The sequence below is a fragment of the Dryobates pubescens genome, chromosome 20, assembly GCF_014839835.1.
Source record: "Dryobates pubescens isolate bDryPub1 chromosome 20, bDryPub1.pri, whole genome shotgun sequence".
Taxonomy (NCBI): Eukaryota; Metazoa; Chordata; class Aves; order Piciformes; family Picidae; genus Dryobates; species Dryobates pubescens.
This window is the reverse complement of record NC_071631.1, coordinates 11,974,554-11,991,379: the sequence shown is the minus strand read 5'-3', so window position 1 is coordinate 11,991,379 and position 16,826 is coordinate 11,974,554. Positions and strand designations below refer to the sequence as shown.

Below are 16,826 nucleotides of genomic sequence, written 5' to 3'. Positions count from 1 at the left end.
TGTAGGCAGCATCCCTTGTTTGAAGTTTTGGCTTCACGTTTTAGCTTCCAGCTGTAGCTGCTTCTTGCTCCACAGGCAAAAATAAGACTAAACCTGGTAGAAATTTAGCTGGAATTGTCTAGAATGGTTTAGATTTGCTCCACTGATCTATTCCTGGAGGTGTCACTGCCCATGGTGGGGGGGTTAGAACTAAAAGGTTCTTTAAAGGTTCCATCCAACCCAGTGTTCAGAATGTGTGGAGATTCAGTGCAGTTTTTACAGGACCATCACTTTCCCCACGTTATCCAAATACTCCAATGTGACCCTTTGTTTCCTGACCCAACATGCCAGGCTGGGCTGCTGCTTTCAGTTCACAAAAATTGAAATTCAGAGCTGGAAACACACCAGATAAAAAAAGAAAAAGGGGGTGGGGGAAGCAGCATTGCTCCCTACAAATCCCTTCCCAATTGCCTTTAACCTTCATTGTAGGCTGGGAAGCACAGGGAAGGTTGAACGCTGCAGGCAGGGAAAGCAGAGTACTGGGTTGACAATCCTTGTGCTGACAGTTGGAAGATAAACAGAGATTCAGGAACCATCTCCCCTGGAGAACCTAAATGCTTAATTCTACCAAAGAAACCCCCAAACACTGAAGGGACACAGAGTAGTAGTAACTGTTTATTAACTCAAGCTGCCTAGTCCAGTCAATCAGGAAATGGTGTCCAAAGGGAAAAGAGGGCTGTGTGCTAAGCTTGCTTTTATTTTTGGTTTCAGCCTTCTTTTTTTTTTTTTTTTTTCTTTAAGGATTAAAATCCAAAACTGAGTTCTGAAGTTCCTTCCCCAGCTCTGCTTCTGGAAAGGTCACAAAAGCAGTCCCTCTGAAAATGCTGTTTCACTGCTTGGCCATATGATCCAAGCTGGAGCTGAAATAAACATTCCCTGTACAAATACCGCCCCAAGCAATGCTCCCTGCTCAGGACTTAGGAGGATGTGAAGGAACATGTTGGTGTTTTAATGGACCTCTGGCTACAGTGGGGCTATTATTCCCTCTATTATTAGCATTTGGATGAAACCAGGGCAAATTTGCTTCTCACTGCTTAGGGCAGCCAGTGGCAGCATCTATTTTAGGGCACTTTTGGCATCCAAGCAGTGTTTTTAAGTTGACCTCCTGAGTGGCAGCTGCCTTCCCCCTGTAGATGAAGGCATGTATGTGATGGGGGTGTTTTAGGGGCTGGCTACAACATCTAGAGGAGATAAGCTGTGATTTGCCAGCTAATTGTGTGTCTAAGGCAAGACAAACTCACTGCAAGAAGTGCAGGATCTGAGGCTGAGCTCAGACATGCAGCATAAAGTAGAGCTGATGCACTCAGGAGCTGGACTTGGCACTGCTGCTCTACAACATCTATATTTTAATGTTTAATGACTGCATTAAAGGTATTGGCATTTGTATCATCTTCTTTCTTCTAGATGCCATTCAATCTTCTCATATTTTCAGTACAGAACAGATAGGTTGGTTTGTTGTTAGTTTTATGTAGATGAAGACTTCAAACCATAGAGTCATAGAACTTTATGGGTTGGAAAAGAGCTTCAAGGCCATCAGGTCCAATCGCTAAACAATGTCCTTAAGCAATAACCCCTTGAATGCCTTTTTCTCCAAAACCTCTTTGGGAACGAGCAGTGATGAAGCTTGAGGAGGGTAGGTTTAGAATGGAGATTAGGAAGAGATTCTTTAGAGTGAGGGTGGTGAGACACTGGAAAAGGTTGCCCAGGGAGGTTGTGGATGCCTCCTCTCTGGAGGTGTTCAAGGCCAGGTTGGTAGAGGCCTTGAGCAACCTGGGCTAGTGGAAGGTGTTCCTGCACGTGGCAGAGGGCAATTGAAACTAGATAATCTTCAAGGTTCCTTCCCATCTAAACCATTCTATGAGTCTATATATGTGGAAGAGGCAGCTGAGTCCCTCCCAGCTCTCTGTCCTCTTGCACGATCTTGATCTATTTCATTCAAACTCTTCCTTGGTTGTCCAAACCACAAAATGAAGAAAAGTTCTCAACCTCTGGCATTTTTTTGGCTTCCTCTGAAGTGTTGTTTGCCCAAGTAAATGCATTAACTTCCAGCAATCTGCTTCATTCTAAATATTATTTTATTCCTCATCCTAGCTGGGAAAATGCAGAGGATACTCCAGAAAGCCTCCAGGATATTTCAGCAAACTCGTGCTCTGCTGTGGAAGAACATTCTTCTGGTGTGGAGAGTGAAGACAAAAAGTTTTCAGGCAAGCATCAGTTCTTCCAAAGGGAAGTGAGAATTTCCACTACAAAGTGGTTTTTTAACGCTGCATTGTTTGTGTGTTAGGTGACATGTGAGAAGCCTCAGCTGGAAACATGGCTCTCTGGAGAACATCAACAGTTGTGCTTCTTCCTGTGTTGTGGCGTCATAAGGGCCTGTTCCAAAGCTGCCTTGTTGCTTTGGGCTGTTTATCCCAGCTCTGCACTCTCCAGAGGAACACGATGTCCAATTCATGAGTGCGGGTGTAAAATTATCAGCAGATCTTGTTGGCTCTGGTGCTAAGAAAACATGTTTTTGTTCCCTCAAAAAGAAAGCTTTTGTGTCTGGAGGAGCTGGACTGTGGGGCACTGGCTGGGTGAAAAGGGTCACAGAATCCCAGAATGTTAGGGGATGGGAGGGACCTGGGATCATCTGGAAGGGATCTATGGATCACCATGTCCAACCCTCCTGGTAAAGCAGTCTCACCCAGGGCAGGCCACACACAGAAACACATCTAGATGGGTTTGGAAAGTCTCCAGAGAAGGAGACTTCACAATCTCTCTGGTGTCCTTTGAAGACACTTTCCATGCCACTCAAGGTCCAAGTTGCTGAGCTGCCGCTCACCTTTGCATTTCTTTGCTTTTGCCTAGGAATGGATGACATCGATGGTTTATCTCTTAATAATACAAATATCAGCAAATATGATATACCACTTCCCAGAGCAGGAAGTCCCCTACATGTTCCTTGGAAGATTGGATGATCCAGCCTTTGACTCTGCTGGAGTCATACTCACCTACACACCTGTCACGAACACCACCAGGCAAATAATGAGCAAAGTGGCTTCAAATTCTTCACTAAGAGGTAAAGCTGCTCCAAACCCCTTGACACTGAACTGTTGGAGATGGATCCAGAGGAGGGCCATGAAGAATATAAGAAGACTGGAGCACCTTTGCTGTGGGGACAGGCTGAGAGTTGGGGCTGTTCAGCCTGGAGAAGAGGTGGCTCTGGAAAGACCTTATAGTGGCCTTCCAGTTCCTGAAATGAGCTACAGGAGGAAGGAGAGACTATACACAGGGGCTTGTAGTGGTGTCTTTAAACTTGAGAAGGGCAGATTTAGACTGGAGATTAGGAAGAAATTCTTTACAGTGAGAGTGGTGAGACACTGGAACAGGTTGTCCAGGGAGGCTGTGGATGCCTCCTCCCTGGAGGTGTTTAAGGCCAGGTCAGATGAGACCTTGAGCAACCTGGGCTGGCGGGAGGTGTCCCTACCCATGGCGATGGGGGCTGGAACTGGATGATCTTTAGGATCTCTTCCAACTCAAACCATTCTCTGATTCCATGACAGTCCTCACTCAGCAGGAACATCTCCATTTGGGAGGATACAAGTTGTGGATGATGCTCACATTCATATTGCCACATGAGGAATCAAAGTTTCAGCTGTGGTAGTTTTATCCTTTTTCTTTTCTTCTCTTGTTTTCAATGACAGGCATAAAAATAGAAGGGGTGGAAAATGAGAAAAAAATGGAAGCAAGAGGATATTCAGAGGAAGACATCATTGGGGTTGTTTTTAAGGATGACTTCTCCTATTCTCTAAGATTTCAAAACTATGGGCTGATGTATGCACAGGATACCATGGACTACTTTGGTAATGAAATTAGAGAACTTGGGTTGACCTCTCCCTATTCACTACAAAGCATAAAATCTCCAAACAAAACAAACAAAAAGTAAGCCTATTTACCTAAGAAAAATCAAGGGAACCCTTTTGATTGGAGGAGACCTTTAAGATCATCAAGTCCATCCATTAACCCAGCACTCCTAGGTTACCTCTAAACCATGTCCCTCAGCACTACATCTACACTACTTTTAAAGCTCTTTGTGGAGGAAGGCTGTTCCAGGCCTTGACGACTGTTTCAGGGAGGATATTTTTCCTAATGTCCAACCTAAACCTCCCCTGGCACAACTTGAGGCTGTTTTCTCTCATCCTATCACTTGTTGTTTTGGAGAAGAGACCAATCCTCATCTAGCTCCAACCTCCTTTGAGGGAGTGTAGAGAACAATGAGATCTCCCCTGAGCATCCTTTTCTCCAGGCTGAACAACCCCAGTTCCCTCAGACACTTCTTATAGGACTTCTACTCTAGACCCTTTACCACTCTGTTGCCCTTTGGACACACTCCAGCACCTCAGTGTCCTTCTTGGAGTAAGGAGCCTAAATTTCCTAATTTTTTTTAACCAGTTGATGGGGAGGGGGGAGATCATTCTGAGAACTGGTCTTGGAGAATGGAAATTGTGGAGGCTGTTTTATTCTGTTTACAAAAGTCAGTGGCTCTTCATAGATGTGATCCCAACTACAGTGTGCTCCAGGTTTCCTAGAAGTTCTCTCTAGCATTTGGCATCAGGGACATTTATGGTCACTGAACTTTGAGCCTGGGCTCCTGCCAAAATAGGAGAGCTGAGCCTGACTGGCTGCTCTGCACCATGAATACAGGGTCAGTGCCACACCAGATAGCCCATGGAGCCAATGCCACCAACTCCCAATCCCATATTATTCTTGGAGAAAAATGACTGCTCCAGGAAATAGGCTGAGTAAAACTGCTTCTGGATAAACTGACTCTTAGGTCATTTTCAAGCCCACACCTTAAGCAAAAGCATTTGGAGACAGATGTTTGGAAACACAAAGATCAAATTGTTCATCTTTTTTTCTGCTCACACAGATACCTGCTTCAATTTTTCATCAGCTAACTGCCAAATCCCTGCATACTGGTATAAGGGTTTCCTCTCAGTGCAGTCCAGCATTGATGCAGCAGTTATAGAAGTAAGTATGATAACTTTCCAGAGTTATCTGTTAAAAAAACCCCAACCAACTACTGGAGCGAGTTCAGTGGAGGCTACAAAGATGCTATGGGGCCTTGGAGCATCTCTGAGAGGAGAAAAGGTTGAGAGCCCTGAGGCTGTTGAGTCTGGTGAAGAGCAGCCTGAGAGGGGATGAGAGCAATGCTTACCAATACCTAAGGGGTGGTGCACAAGAGGATGGGGCCAGACTCTTGTCAGTGGTGCCCAGTGATAGGGCAAGGGCAATGGGCACAAACTGGAACCCAGCAGGTTCCATCTGAGCATGAGGAGAAACTTCTTTACTGTGATGAGGGAGCTGGAACCCTGGAACAGGCTGCCCAGACAGGCTGTGGAGTCTGCTTCTCTGGAGAGATTCTAAACCCACCTGGACATTTTGATTCTGGGCCAACCTGATCTAAGCAAACCTGCTTTAGCACTGAGGTTGCACTAGATGATCTCCAGAGGTCTTCCAACCCCACCATGTTGGGATTCTGGGATTGTGTAAATATGGAGGTTATTGGCTGCTTGCAAATAAAGCATTGTCATTACCAACATTCCAATGAAATTCTATTCATTTAATTTATTTAACACATTAAAATAATTGTAATGCTTGTGAGAGCCTGTTTGTTCTGCTCTTGGCTGTTTCACTACAGGCACTCAAATGAATGTCAAATTTCTTTTCCCTAGACAAAAACAAACCATTCTGTCTGGGAAGAGATGAAGTCCATCAGTGGCATTCGTCTGAGCTCCCCCTTTATCAAGGCTGTGTACAAACTGGATTATGTCTGGTTCATTGTCTACGTTGTGTTGTGCTTCTCCCCATACATGTACTTCTTATCAGTGAAGGTTACAAGAGAGAGAAAGAAGCTCAAAGTGTTAATGAAGACCATGGGGCTGCACGACATCGCCTTCTGGTGAGTCTCTGTGTAATCAGAGGAATTAATTTATCTTGCCTATGGAAGATGCCTCCTAGCTTGTAGGATGGACATGAGTCTGGTACCACCTCTCAGCTGAGCAGCAGTCATTCCCCAGACCCCAGAAGCAGTTACAGATTCATAGAATGTTAGGGGTTGGAAGTGATCTCCAGATATTATCCAGTCCAACCCCCATGCCAAAGCAGCAGCACCCAGGGCAGGTCACACAGGAACACATCCAGGTGGGTTTTGAATGTCTCCAGGGAAGGAGGCTCCACAGCCTCTCTGGGCAGCCTGTTCCAGCCCTCACAGTGCTCACATGGAATCTCCTCTGCTCCAGCTTGCACTTGGAATGCTCTTCATGTAGCAGAGATGTTTGTAGCAAGGTTCTTGCTGTTAAGGCAATGCTTACCTCCAGGAAGTGATGGAGGAACACAGAGAACACACAAAAAAGTGAAGAAACTGCAAATTTTGGAGCAAACTGCAAATGAGGAAGCACAAGAAGGACACAGGATCTATCAAAGCAGGCTTCCAAAACCTACTGAGCATGAGCATTTCACATCACTAGGAGAAGCATAAGTGGTCCTCGCTGCGGAGCCTCTGCTGAGAGGCCCTCTGCTTAGATGTCCTGTGGCTCTTTGTTGGCATGGTTACATCTGCAAGGACTTGGGAAGGTGCAAGGCATGGATAGCTGCACCTTCCCAGTCTGGAAGCTGCAAATGCAAGTGCATTTGGAATTCCAAAGTAGATGTATGCCATTGAATGTGTCTTGTATTGGCCATGTCGTGGCAAGGCCAGAAGCTGCAATAGCTGTGCCTTCACTTGCAGGTTGTCCTGGAGCTTGCTCTACACCATTTACATCACCATAACATCAAGCCTGCTGACACTGATCACCATTAGAGGAGTCCTGCAGTATCACAGCTTCTCTGAAATCTTTTGGTTTTATTTCCTTTATGGCATAGCATCTGTAAGTCTGCTTTTGTGTTCCTAAGTGAAGCAATGCGTTTTTTCCCATTTCCTAATTAAAACTCAGTGAGTACAGAGTATTCTCTGTGAATTCACATTCTATGTGAAAGCATCAAAAATTCCTCCACTGCTGGGACTTGTGGTTACAATTTGTAGGCTATGCTATCAATCCTGATAAGTTTGGGGAGATTCTGGCTCGGAATTAGGGCAAAAATATTCTGGCACTAGCATTAATGGGAAGGTTGGGGCTGTCTCCTTGGAAGGCCAAGTGGGGTCTGATCTGCTAAATGATGCAAGTCAGTGGAGTCCCCATCCCAGAAGGGATTGAAATGCTCTGTAAATGTGGTGCTGAAGAATGTGGTTTAGTGGTGACCTGGTAGTGCTGGGTTAATGGTTGGACTCAATGATCTTAAAGGTCTCTTCCAACCTAATCAATGGTTCTACAATTCCATGTGCCATGGGCATCTGCAGGGGAGAACTGACTCTCAGCTGGGTCTCTAATTTTGCTTATTAAATTGTCACCTTTTATTTGTTTGTTTGGTTTTTTTCTACTCAGCAGCAGAAATGCATGCTGCTAACTCCTGGTTTTCTCTGCTGCAGATCCACTTCTGTTTCATGCTCAGCTCATTGTTAAAGCGCTCAAATATTGCCACTTTTGTGGGGTTTTCCCTTCACATCACCTTTGGATTTCTGGGCTACATGACATTGTTTCACAAACTGCCACCATCCTTAGAGTGGATTTTTAATCTCTTCATCCCTTTTGTCTTTACTGCTGGCTTCTCACAGGTATGTTCAAAATAAAGTCAGTACAGCCCAAAAGTTCAGCCCGCAGCAAATGTGCTGCCCGATATAATTTGCATTGCTGGTTATGACCCAATCCCAGCCCTCTGCCCTGGATGCTTTGTAAAAAGAAGAGCCTAGATTCATTCATAACAAGTATAGTTGGAGTCTCAACTGCATCACCAATTCTATCAGCTCTGTACAGACAATGAATTTTGATCTCTAGAACGTTGCTGCAGCAGTGGGATGTGCCTGGTGGGTACCAAGATCTGCAAGAAGCATGATAGCTCCAAGTGCTGCCTTAGCAAATACCACGGGCATTGTTCTGCTGCTGGAGCAACTTCTTCTGCACAGTTTTGAATTCAGCTTACTGAAGCACTTCTGGTACTTGTGGTCATAATAAAGTATTGCTCTGCTTAGGAACAGTATCGTGTTCATGAGCGCGCATGGATTTCTGGTGAAAATAGTCATGATGACTCAGCAGTGGCTTGCACGTAGTATCTCTGCCTAAAGGATGTGTCTCTGACTTGTGCTTGGTTTTTAAACCCTAGGCAGTAAAACTGGAAATACATGGACTATCCTTTACACCAGAATTCTACCCCTTCTTTAACCTATATGTCATACTGAGCCTTGACAGTGTCTTGTATTTGCTGTTGGCCATCTACTTTGATAAGGTTTTGCCTGGTGAGTAAAAATATGAGAGAAAGAATTCAGAGTTCCTTGCATTTTTCTTCTGTTATCCTGTCCTCTCATAGGGCAAAAGACACTGAAGGGGGTGGTGGGATAGAGCTGAGAAAATTTTAGTCTACATGGAGCAACAAAGAAGATGTTCCAGCAATGAGGATATCCCATCCCTAGAGATGTTTAAAAGGTGCAGAGATGTGGTGCTGAGGGTCATGGCTTAGCACCAGACTTGGTAGAGTTAGAGAATGGTTGGACTCAATGATCTTGAAAGTCTCTTTCAACCCAAAGGATTCTGTGAGCTGATGAAGTTGTGGAAAGGCATCTTAATAGCAACAAGCCTGGATGTGTTATGGCAGAGGATGAAAACTGGATTTGCTGTGTTGCTCAGGAAAAAAAGTGGTTGGGGAGAATCCTGTTTTCCCAGAGGCTGGGTGCATGTAGCAACCTCATTGACCCTGCCTCAAAACCAGGCTCCACAAGTAATGTTAAACCCTGCAGTAAGGCACTGAGCTCCTATTCCAACTGCCCAGCCACTGGGATGAAAAGGATGTTGTAAGAATTGACCTGGTTTTCCTCTATCTTCTGGGCCAAAGGGATTGCCAATGAGGTCTTTTCTGTGGTTGTTCCTCCCTGCACTTAGAGATATGGATGAGTGGAGAATTTTAACTGTGGAATTCACTGATCCTTACAAAATTCTGGCAGTCTATGTTCTGCAGCTGTGGAGGATGAAATATCTGGACATGACATTTGTCCAGATAGCAGGTTTGGACTGATATCTCACCCTCTCTGCTTCTGAGTTAGGCAAGTATGGAGCACCATATCCACCTTTGTTCTTCCTGAGACCATCATACTGGTTCAAGCCCAGGGGTGGCTACATGGGGATGCAAGCTGGCAGTGGGAGCAGCCACGATCCTATCTTCAGCAATAACACTGAGCCCATGCCTCCAGGCTTTGATGGGAAGGAAGCCATCAGGTAAGGACTTCTGCAGGCATGAAAAATACTGTCCTGTTTGTTATATTTGACTCCAGGGAGCAAAGACATGTGGCACCAGTAAATGTTAGGCTGAGTCACCTTACATACAGTGATGAGGTCAATGACAAATGTGTGGGAGGGAAGAGCTGGATCTGGACATTTACTGGACATGGGGCATCCTATGTGCCAGGGACCAACCTGCTGCCTCACACTTTCCTCTTTGCAGAGCAGCAGCAGTGAGTCTGTTCTCCTTCACTGTCATCTTCAGGATGGCATGTGCTGCATAAGATGCTGTTATTGCCATCCCTAAGGGATAGTTTGGCCTGTTGCTGGTACTGTCCATTGCTTATTGTTAGAAAGCAAACATAAATCTGCCAGAATAATAGATGGGTCATCACTTTTAATTACATAACAACTTGTTATCCCATTCCCTGGGGCCTCCTGCTTGATTCACTTGGTGTTCATTGAGTTTGACTTCAAAAACCTCTTCAACAGCTTTTCCAAAGATACATTAGCTTGGTACACTGCTTGTAAGAAATTAATTCTATAAGGCTATTCCTGCAGATGGTAACAAGCAGGACCAGTTGGAGGAGGAGGTGGAGAAATATTCTTCCAACAGTTTTCAAAAGGTTATTTTGAGAAAAAGGGAACAGGCCAGGATAGTAACAGCTTGCTTTTACCTTTCCTTTAGGCTAAACAATATTAGAAAGATATACAAGAAGAAGAGCAAGAGAACTGAGGCTTTATGTGGTAAGAAAGGTTTTGTAATTATTTGTATTCTCATCTTCACTAAATATGAACCTAGACTATTTTGAAATGCACTGGATGTACTTAAATTTGCCTCCAGCACTGTTAAAAATGCATTGTTCAATGTTTATAACTGCTGGGGTAAATTGCAGGCAGATTTCTACCAGTTCATTATCTTCCTCTTCACTCCAGGAAAATCACTGTTTATTATTACTGGGAACAGCAGAAATCTCATTAAAAGCTGTGGGATTTGCAGCAAAGAACCACTCTAAAAATCCCCTCTCAAGCCTCCCTTTCCAAAAGTAAACTGTCTTGGGCAAACAAAAATTGGGGATTTTTGTTCCCTGGCTGTAGCTGAGTGTCATGGAGTGAGTTGAGTCTGCTGCTAAACCATTGCACTGAATCACTTGTCACTGACTGAGCCCTGTTGTCCAAGCACCACACACCTGCCAGCAGCAGGGATGCAAGGAGGTAGCACAGAGATGGTATCTTCATGAGATCTTTGCTAAATACCTTTGTTTAGCAAGAACTATAATCGACAGCAGAAGATTGAGTGAAAAACCAAACCAAACTATCAACAAAAATACTCAAACAAAAAAAAAAGGTGTTTTTCTTTTAAAAGGAAATGAGGTAGCAAAGTCTGTCTGCTTTGAACTCCTCAAATCTCACATATGGGAATGGTGATGGGTTGGGTTTTTTCTGTGGACTCTCTTGAGCATCCCTAAAATAAAAGGGTACCAACCTCATAGAAAAATTCTTTAAATATCAAACACTTTGTGCCCTCAATTCAGACAAGACAGGGCTGGAAGTTTCTTACTAAGTTTAATGCTGACTTCTGAAGATACAACTCATGGGTTTGGAGTCTAGTTTTTGGGGGGGTGGGTTTTGCCTCTTGGCAATAAAAGATATTTCCCTCCTCTGTCTCTTACAAGCTTTCATCCTAATTCTATTCTAGGTTTGTCCTTAAGCATATATGAAGGCCAGATCACTGCATTACTTGGTCACAGTGGATCTGGGAAAACTTCCCTCTTAAACGTGCTCAGTGGCTTTTCCAAGCCTTCAGCAGGTAAGATGGTGGATCTGCAGGCTGAGGGAGGGAAGCATTTTGTTTCTTGGACTTGTAAAGAGGTAAAGATCCAATCCTCCCCCAGGTTTTCCCTCAGTCATTCAGTCTGGCTTGTTGTCAGTGCAGATTGCTCCTCCAACACAAGCTTCCAGAGCATCCCAGCCTGCACAGATGGCTGTTTCTCCATCTGGATGGCCTGATGTTTGCTGTGAACTCCATACCTATAGGAAATATGGTTCAGTTCTTAAGGAAGAATTTTGGTCTGAAATATTTTCAAATAGTTTTATTTTGCCCTTTTTATTTCTAAATGCTTAAGAAGCATCCACAGTGCTGGAATTGGTGTCCAAGGTATGGACACAAGGCAGTCAGCTGTCCGCTTATAGCCAGGAAATTCCGTCCAGTGTGAAATTGGTTTCATTCCTTCCTGTGTGCAGGTTCTGCAATCATATACAACCACAACGTGTCTGAGGCACAGGATCTGGAAGGAATTCAGGGAGTGGTTGGGGTTTGCCCCCAGTTTAATTTGCATTTTGAAATCTTAACGGTGAAGGAAAACCTCAGAACTTTTGCTCACATCAAGGGGGTGCAGCAGAAAGAAGTAGAGCAAGAGGTTGGTATGTGCTTGTCAGTCACTGTTTGATGGTATTTTTGGCATCTTGAGATAAGCCCTATGAGGAGAGGCTGAGGGAGCTGGGGCTGCTTAGCCTGGAGAAGAGGAGGTTCAGGGGAGACCTTACTGCTCCCTTCAACTACCTGAAAGGAGGTTGTAGACAGGTGGGGCTTGGTCTCTTCTCCCAGGCAATGAGTGGCAGAACGAGAGGACACAGTCTCAAGCTGCACCAGGGGAAGTTTAAGCTTAAGGAGAGGCGAAAGTTCTTCACAGAAAGCGTAATTGGCCACTGGAATGTGCTGCCCGGGGAGGTGGTTCAAAAAAGAATTGGATGTGGCACTTGGAGCCATGGTTTAGTTGTCAGGAGGTTTTAGGTAATAGGTTGGACTTGATGATCTCTGAGGTCTTTTCCAAACTGGTTGATTCTATGATTACCAGAGATTATCACCAGGGATATTAGATTAGTAAAGATTCTCACCAGCACCTTGTTCTGTGGCAATGAGAATGATTTAGGGAAGCAGTGATTTTTAAATTCTTTCTCATCCCCATGTCTTAAAGAGTTAGGGTTCAGATTTGCAGTATTTTATCACCAAGCAAAGCAATTTAAGGTAGCTAAGTTTTAAGTCTCTCAGTTATCCTCCCTCTCCCGTGCTCTCGGTAGACATTTATGTATTAAATTGTGACCAGTGCTTTGGAAAGCTGGCTGTTGTCTTTGTGTATCATCAAGGTGCAGAAAGTTCTCACGATGCTGGACCTCAGCAACCTTCAGGACGTTCGGGCTGATGCTCTGAGTGGGGGACAAAAAAGAAAACTGTCTCTTGGAATTGCAATTTTAGGAAATCCCCAGGTAGGGACCAGTGGTTACATACTCAGCATGTTCTGTTGTAACATGTAGCTTTACATTTTGACTTAGCAAGCAGACATTTGTACCTATCCCCTGGCTCTCCAAGTCTGCTGATTTCCTAATTCTTGGCTGCTGGAAGGCTTGAGGGATCTAGGTCAATGAGGACCATGTTTTCAATTGAAAGGTTAATGATAGTGTAAGAGGAGAAAGAGCAATAAGAAATGGCTGATACCTCAGGCTGCGTTTTACTCTTGGCGTGAGGTCATTAAAGGCAAGGCACAAAATGATGTAAGCATGGAAATGGCAGTATGGACACACAGAGTGCTGATCTTGCTCACCTTTGCAGGTGTTGCTTTTAGATGAGCCAACAGCTGGCTTGGATCCCCTCTCCAGGCACCAGGTGTGGAGCCTTCTGAAGGAAGGCCAGGCTGGCCGTGTGACGCTCTTCACCACCCAGTCCATGGAGGAGGCTGACGTTCATGCTGGTGAGCCCAGGCTTCCACACTCTGCTTGACTGTGCTTTGCAGATAAGGGTGTCCTGCTGCAGAGCCTGTGTATGATTCTCAGCCATGACGCTGTCTGTGCTCACTGGATGTATTTTGTCTGATAGCAGCCACTCAACCCAGACTTAGCAAAGGCTGAAGCTGGACAGATGTGGCCCCTCCAAGCCCTTGCTCATGCTCTGCTTCAAGATGAGGATGCAGCAGCTGCATATTCTCTGGATGGAGCAGTAGCAGCACCCTCACAAATTAGGGATGTAGAATCATTGCATTGTAGGGGTTGGAAGGGACCTCCAGAGATTGTCAAGTCCAACCCCTGTGCCAAAGCAGGATCGCCTAGGGCATGTCACCCAGGACCACATTCAGGCAGGTTTTGAAAATGTCCAGAGAAGGAGACTCCACAACCTGTCTGGGCAGCCTCATGTTGAGGTGGAACTTGCTGTGTTCCAGCTTATACCCATTGTTTCTTGTCATAACTGGGCGCCACTGACTGGCACCTACATCTTGACAGATACCCCTCAGGTATTAATAGATATTAATAAGATCCCCTCTCAGCCTTCTCCTCTCCAGACTAAACAGCCCAAATATTCTCAGTCTTTCTTCATAGGAGAGGTGTTCAAGTCCCTTATTCATCCTCATAGCTCTCCATTGGTGTCCCTCCAGTAGATTTCCTCTTTCCTTATTGCTCCCAGGCTGCTTGGGAAGTTTTCCACAAGCCTGTAAGAACGCATCATTAAAAGATTAACCTTGATGCTTGGGAGAAAGGCAGTGGTTTAAAAATGAAAATCCTCTTGGGGCTGACCAGGTTTTACTCCTCTTGACTTGATTATAAATGTGTCTGTTGAGTTCAGAAGGAGCAGGAGGTCAGACTACTGCAGCATTGTAAATCCCCCCTCCCAACCCTTTGTGTTCATACCTCCTTAGATCGAAAAGCTTTCCTCTCCAAAGGGAGATTACAGTGTGTTGGTTCATCTCTCTACTTGAAGAGAAAATGGGGGACTGGCTATCACTTAAGGTAAACCCTTTTCTTCTTGGTCATCTCTCTTTTTACGGGGAGCTTCTGGCTGATATGTTTCCATGTACAGTTTATGTCTCTATAGAATTTCTGTACAGAGCAATAGAGACCTTGACCATTCATTCTGGAATTCTTTTGAGGCTGGCAAAAATACCTCTGTTTGGAAAGCAAGCTGTTTTCCTTTGGAACCCAATCCTGAAAGCTCCAAGCGTGTAGCTAAAGTGACTTTGCAACCTCCTGCACAGCCAAGAGGGGACCAGAGTCAGATGAGCTTAAATTTCCACATATTCTGTGGTTCCAGGATGAGTTACAAAATGCCTTTCATCTGAACTTATTTTACTTTGGATATTAATTTTCTGTGCTCTTGGCTTAGCAGGGTTATTATTCTTAACCTCAACTATCTCTTGCATGCATGGCAAAACCAGAGGCACTGCAGAGGTCTCTAAGAATTCCCACCACAGTGCTGCCCAGTTTCAGAGTTTGCTTTATGCCTTGAGGAGTGACTGCTGGCTTTGTGTTTTCAATGGATGATGCATGCATTTTACTTCTCCTTTTAATATTATAGCAATTGCTTTTTAATACAATCAGAATACAGGTGAATGACCTGTGTGACCCTGAGCTCACATCATCCCTGGTCAAACAGTACATCCCTGATGCTGTGCTGAAAGGGCAGAAGCAGAGTGAGCTGTGTTATATGCTACCTCTGGAGAACACGGATAGCTTCCCAGGTAAGAAAAACCTTGTTGTTGTACCAGGGCTGTAAAGGGAAGCAGAAAGTTTCCTTGGTTCAGTATTTCTTGGCCCACTATTCCCTGGTCCATGTTGTGTGGGACTGTGAAGCCCAGAGCTGCATAAATTTCAACCTTAAAGAAAGCCTCTAATGGAGATGCTAATGAAATTAATGCAGATGAACAGGGGAAAATGCACTAAATAATCCACAAACTAAAATCTGCTGAGTGTCCTCTGGCTTCAGGTTGAGATTTCTCCCACTAGCAAGGCCCATGGTAGTCAAGAGCTCTGAATTTTCCACTACTTACCACCAAAGAATGCAGTGACTTTTGTCATGGCTTATAAGTTATGGAGATGATGATGTGAATGGTAGAATGTACCACACTGATCATGCTAGCCTGAGCTTCTGCTGGTCACTGGGCTGAGCCTGGTTGTTTCTGTCATGCAGATCTGTTCAGCCATCTGGAGAACAATCATTTGCAAGGGGTTGTTAGTTATGAGATTAGCAGGACAACCCTGGAAGATGTTTTCCTGAAGCTGGAAGGCGAGGAAGCCATTGACCAAGAAGGTGAAATATTGACTGCAATTTACAGGGGTGGTATGATTAATTTTCTGTATGTACCTATGCTTTACTTGAATAGGAATGAGTTTCTGTTAAATGTGACTCATGGTAGGTCAAGAGTTGCAGTTGTATTCAACTTCCATTCAGTGAAGAATGTCTTCATGGAGAAGTCTAGATAATTCAGTCATAGACCTGTAAGATCATCAAGTCCAACCATCAATCCAGTGCTACCATGACCATGAAATCATGTCCTGAAGTGCCAGGTCTACACATTTTTAGAACACCTTCCCACAGGGTTTTAATTAAGCACAGGAACTGATCACTGCTGTTTGAAGGGTATAATGCCTATATCAGGAGGTGGGAAGAGATAAATTACCCAGGAGGCATTTCACAAGGCCACTGAAGGTGTGGGATGTGTTCAGCCAGTCTGAACTCACCAATATAAATTATAAATGAAGGCTCCTTTTCTCTGCCCTGGTTTCTTTCTTGGCTAAAACATAAAAGCCTTCCTCTCTTCAGAAGAAAAGATCCTTGTTGAGTGTTTGTGGTTTAAATGTGTCCTCTGAACATGCTTTGTGGATAATGGCATTTCTCATGCTGAGCACACAGAGGGTGGAGACCCTGAGGAGAGGACCCAAAGTCTCCCAGTGCTTTTGGAGCAGGAGATGCAGAGAGTGAGTGGGATGGCTCTCTGGAGGCAGCAGGTGTGTGCTGTGATGAGAATTCGCTTCTTCAAACTCAAGCACGAAGGAAAGCTTCTTGGGTCCATGTAAGTATGGGAGCTCTCATCTGCTCTGCAGCCCTCATGATGACTTGATGCTTCTCAAATGACCTGAGCATTCCCTTGAGGGACTGAGGGAAAGCTCAAATCTCAGTGGAGATGTTTGGAAGCAGAGAATGTGGCAGGAAATGTTTCAAAGCTGCAATAACAGGCACAGTCAGAACTTACTGGTAGAGCTCTGGATTGCTTAAGTTATGAATTTCCCCTTGTCTCTGTCAATGTAAATCACACAATTAGTGAAAAGTGGAGTTCCCCTGGACCCACTTATGGTCTGTTTTTCCATCTAGATTGCTGTTCTTTGGAATATTTATCTTCCCAATGCTGATGACTTTCATTACACTTCACCTGTGGGGCAGCTCCACTAGCTGGGAAATCACAGCCAGCTCCTATTTTGTTCCCACCAAAGAGAAAATTCAAAACAAGTCAACAAATCTTCTCATCCTCAATGATACAGGTGAAGAAGAACAGGGAATGTTGATTCACTTTCTGCACCACTCTGGGTCCTCTTAGAGTTGATAGACCAGCCTTGCCTTACTCTATCTGTACGTCCCTTTATGTATTTGGGGCTTTGGGAGGTGTTTTCTTTTTG

At 44.6% G+C, this 16,826-nt stretch overlaps 1 protein-coding gene across 1 annotated transcript in view; it reads left to right on the top strand.

Moving 5' to 3' along the window:
• LOC104302201 (ABC-type organic anion transporter ABCA8B) overlaps positions 1-16,826 on the top strand; it is a 30,810-nt gene that overhangs the window by 1,507 nt on the left and 12,477 nt on the right. The window contains exons 2-20 of the mRNA XM_054171145.1: positions 2,131-2,243; positions 2,887-3,097; positions 3,723-3,881; positions 4,949-5,049; positions 5,754-5,980; positions 6,809-6,947; positions 7,547-7,732; positions 8,278-8,410; positions 9,212-9,383; positions 10,075-10,133; positions 11,086-11,196; positions 11,631-11,806; positions 12,534-12,653; positions 12,997-13,135; positions 14,075-14,165; positions 14,754-14,893; positions 15,343-15,462; positions 16,066-16,225; positions 16,525-16,691. Of these exons, the coding sequence (XP_054027120.1) occupies positions 2,131-2,243; positions 2,887-3,097; positions 3,723-3,881; positions 4,949-5,049; positions 5,754-5,980; positions 6,809-6,947; positions 7,547-7,732; positions 8,278-8,410; positions 9,212-9,383; positions 10,075-10,133; positions 11,086-11,196; positions 11,631-11,806; positions 12,534-12,653; positions 12,997-13,135; positions 14,075-14,165; positions 14,754-14,893; positions 15,343-15,462; positions 16,066-16,225; positions 16,525-16,691 (2,724 nt within the window). The remainder of the gene's footprint in view (positions 1-2,130; positions 2,244-2,886; positions 3,098-3,722; positions 3,882-4,948; positions 5,050-5,753; positions 5,981-6,808; positions 6,948-7,546; positions 7,733-8,277; positions 8,411-9,211; positions 9,384-10,074; positions 10,134-11,085; positions 11,197-11,630; positions 11,807-12,533; positions 12,654-12,996; positions 13,136-14,074; positions 14,166-14,753; positions 14,894-15,342; positions 15,463-16,065; positions 16,226-16,524; positions 16,692-16,826) is intronic.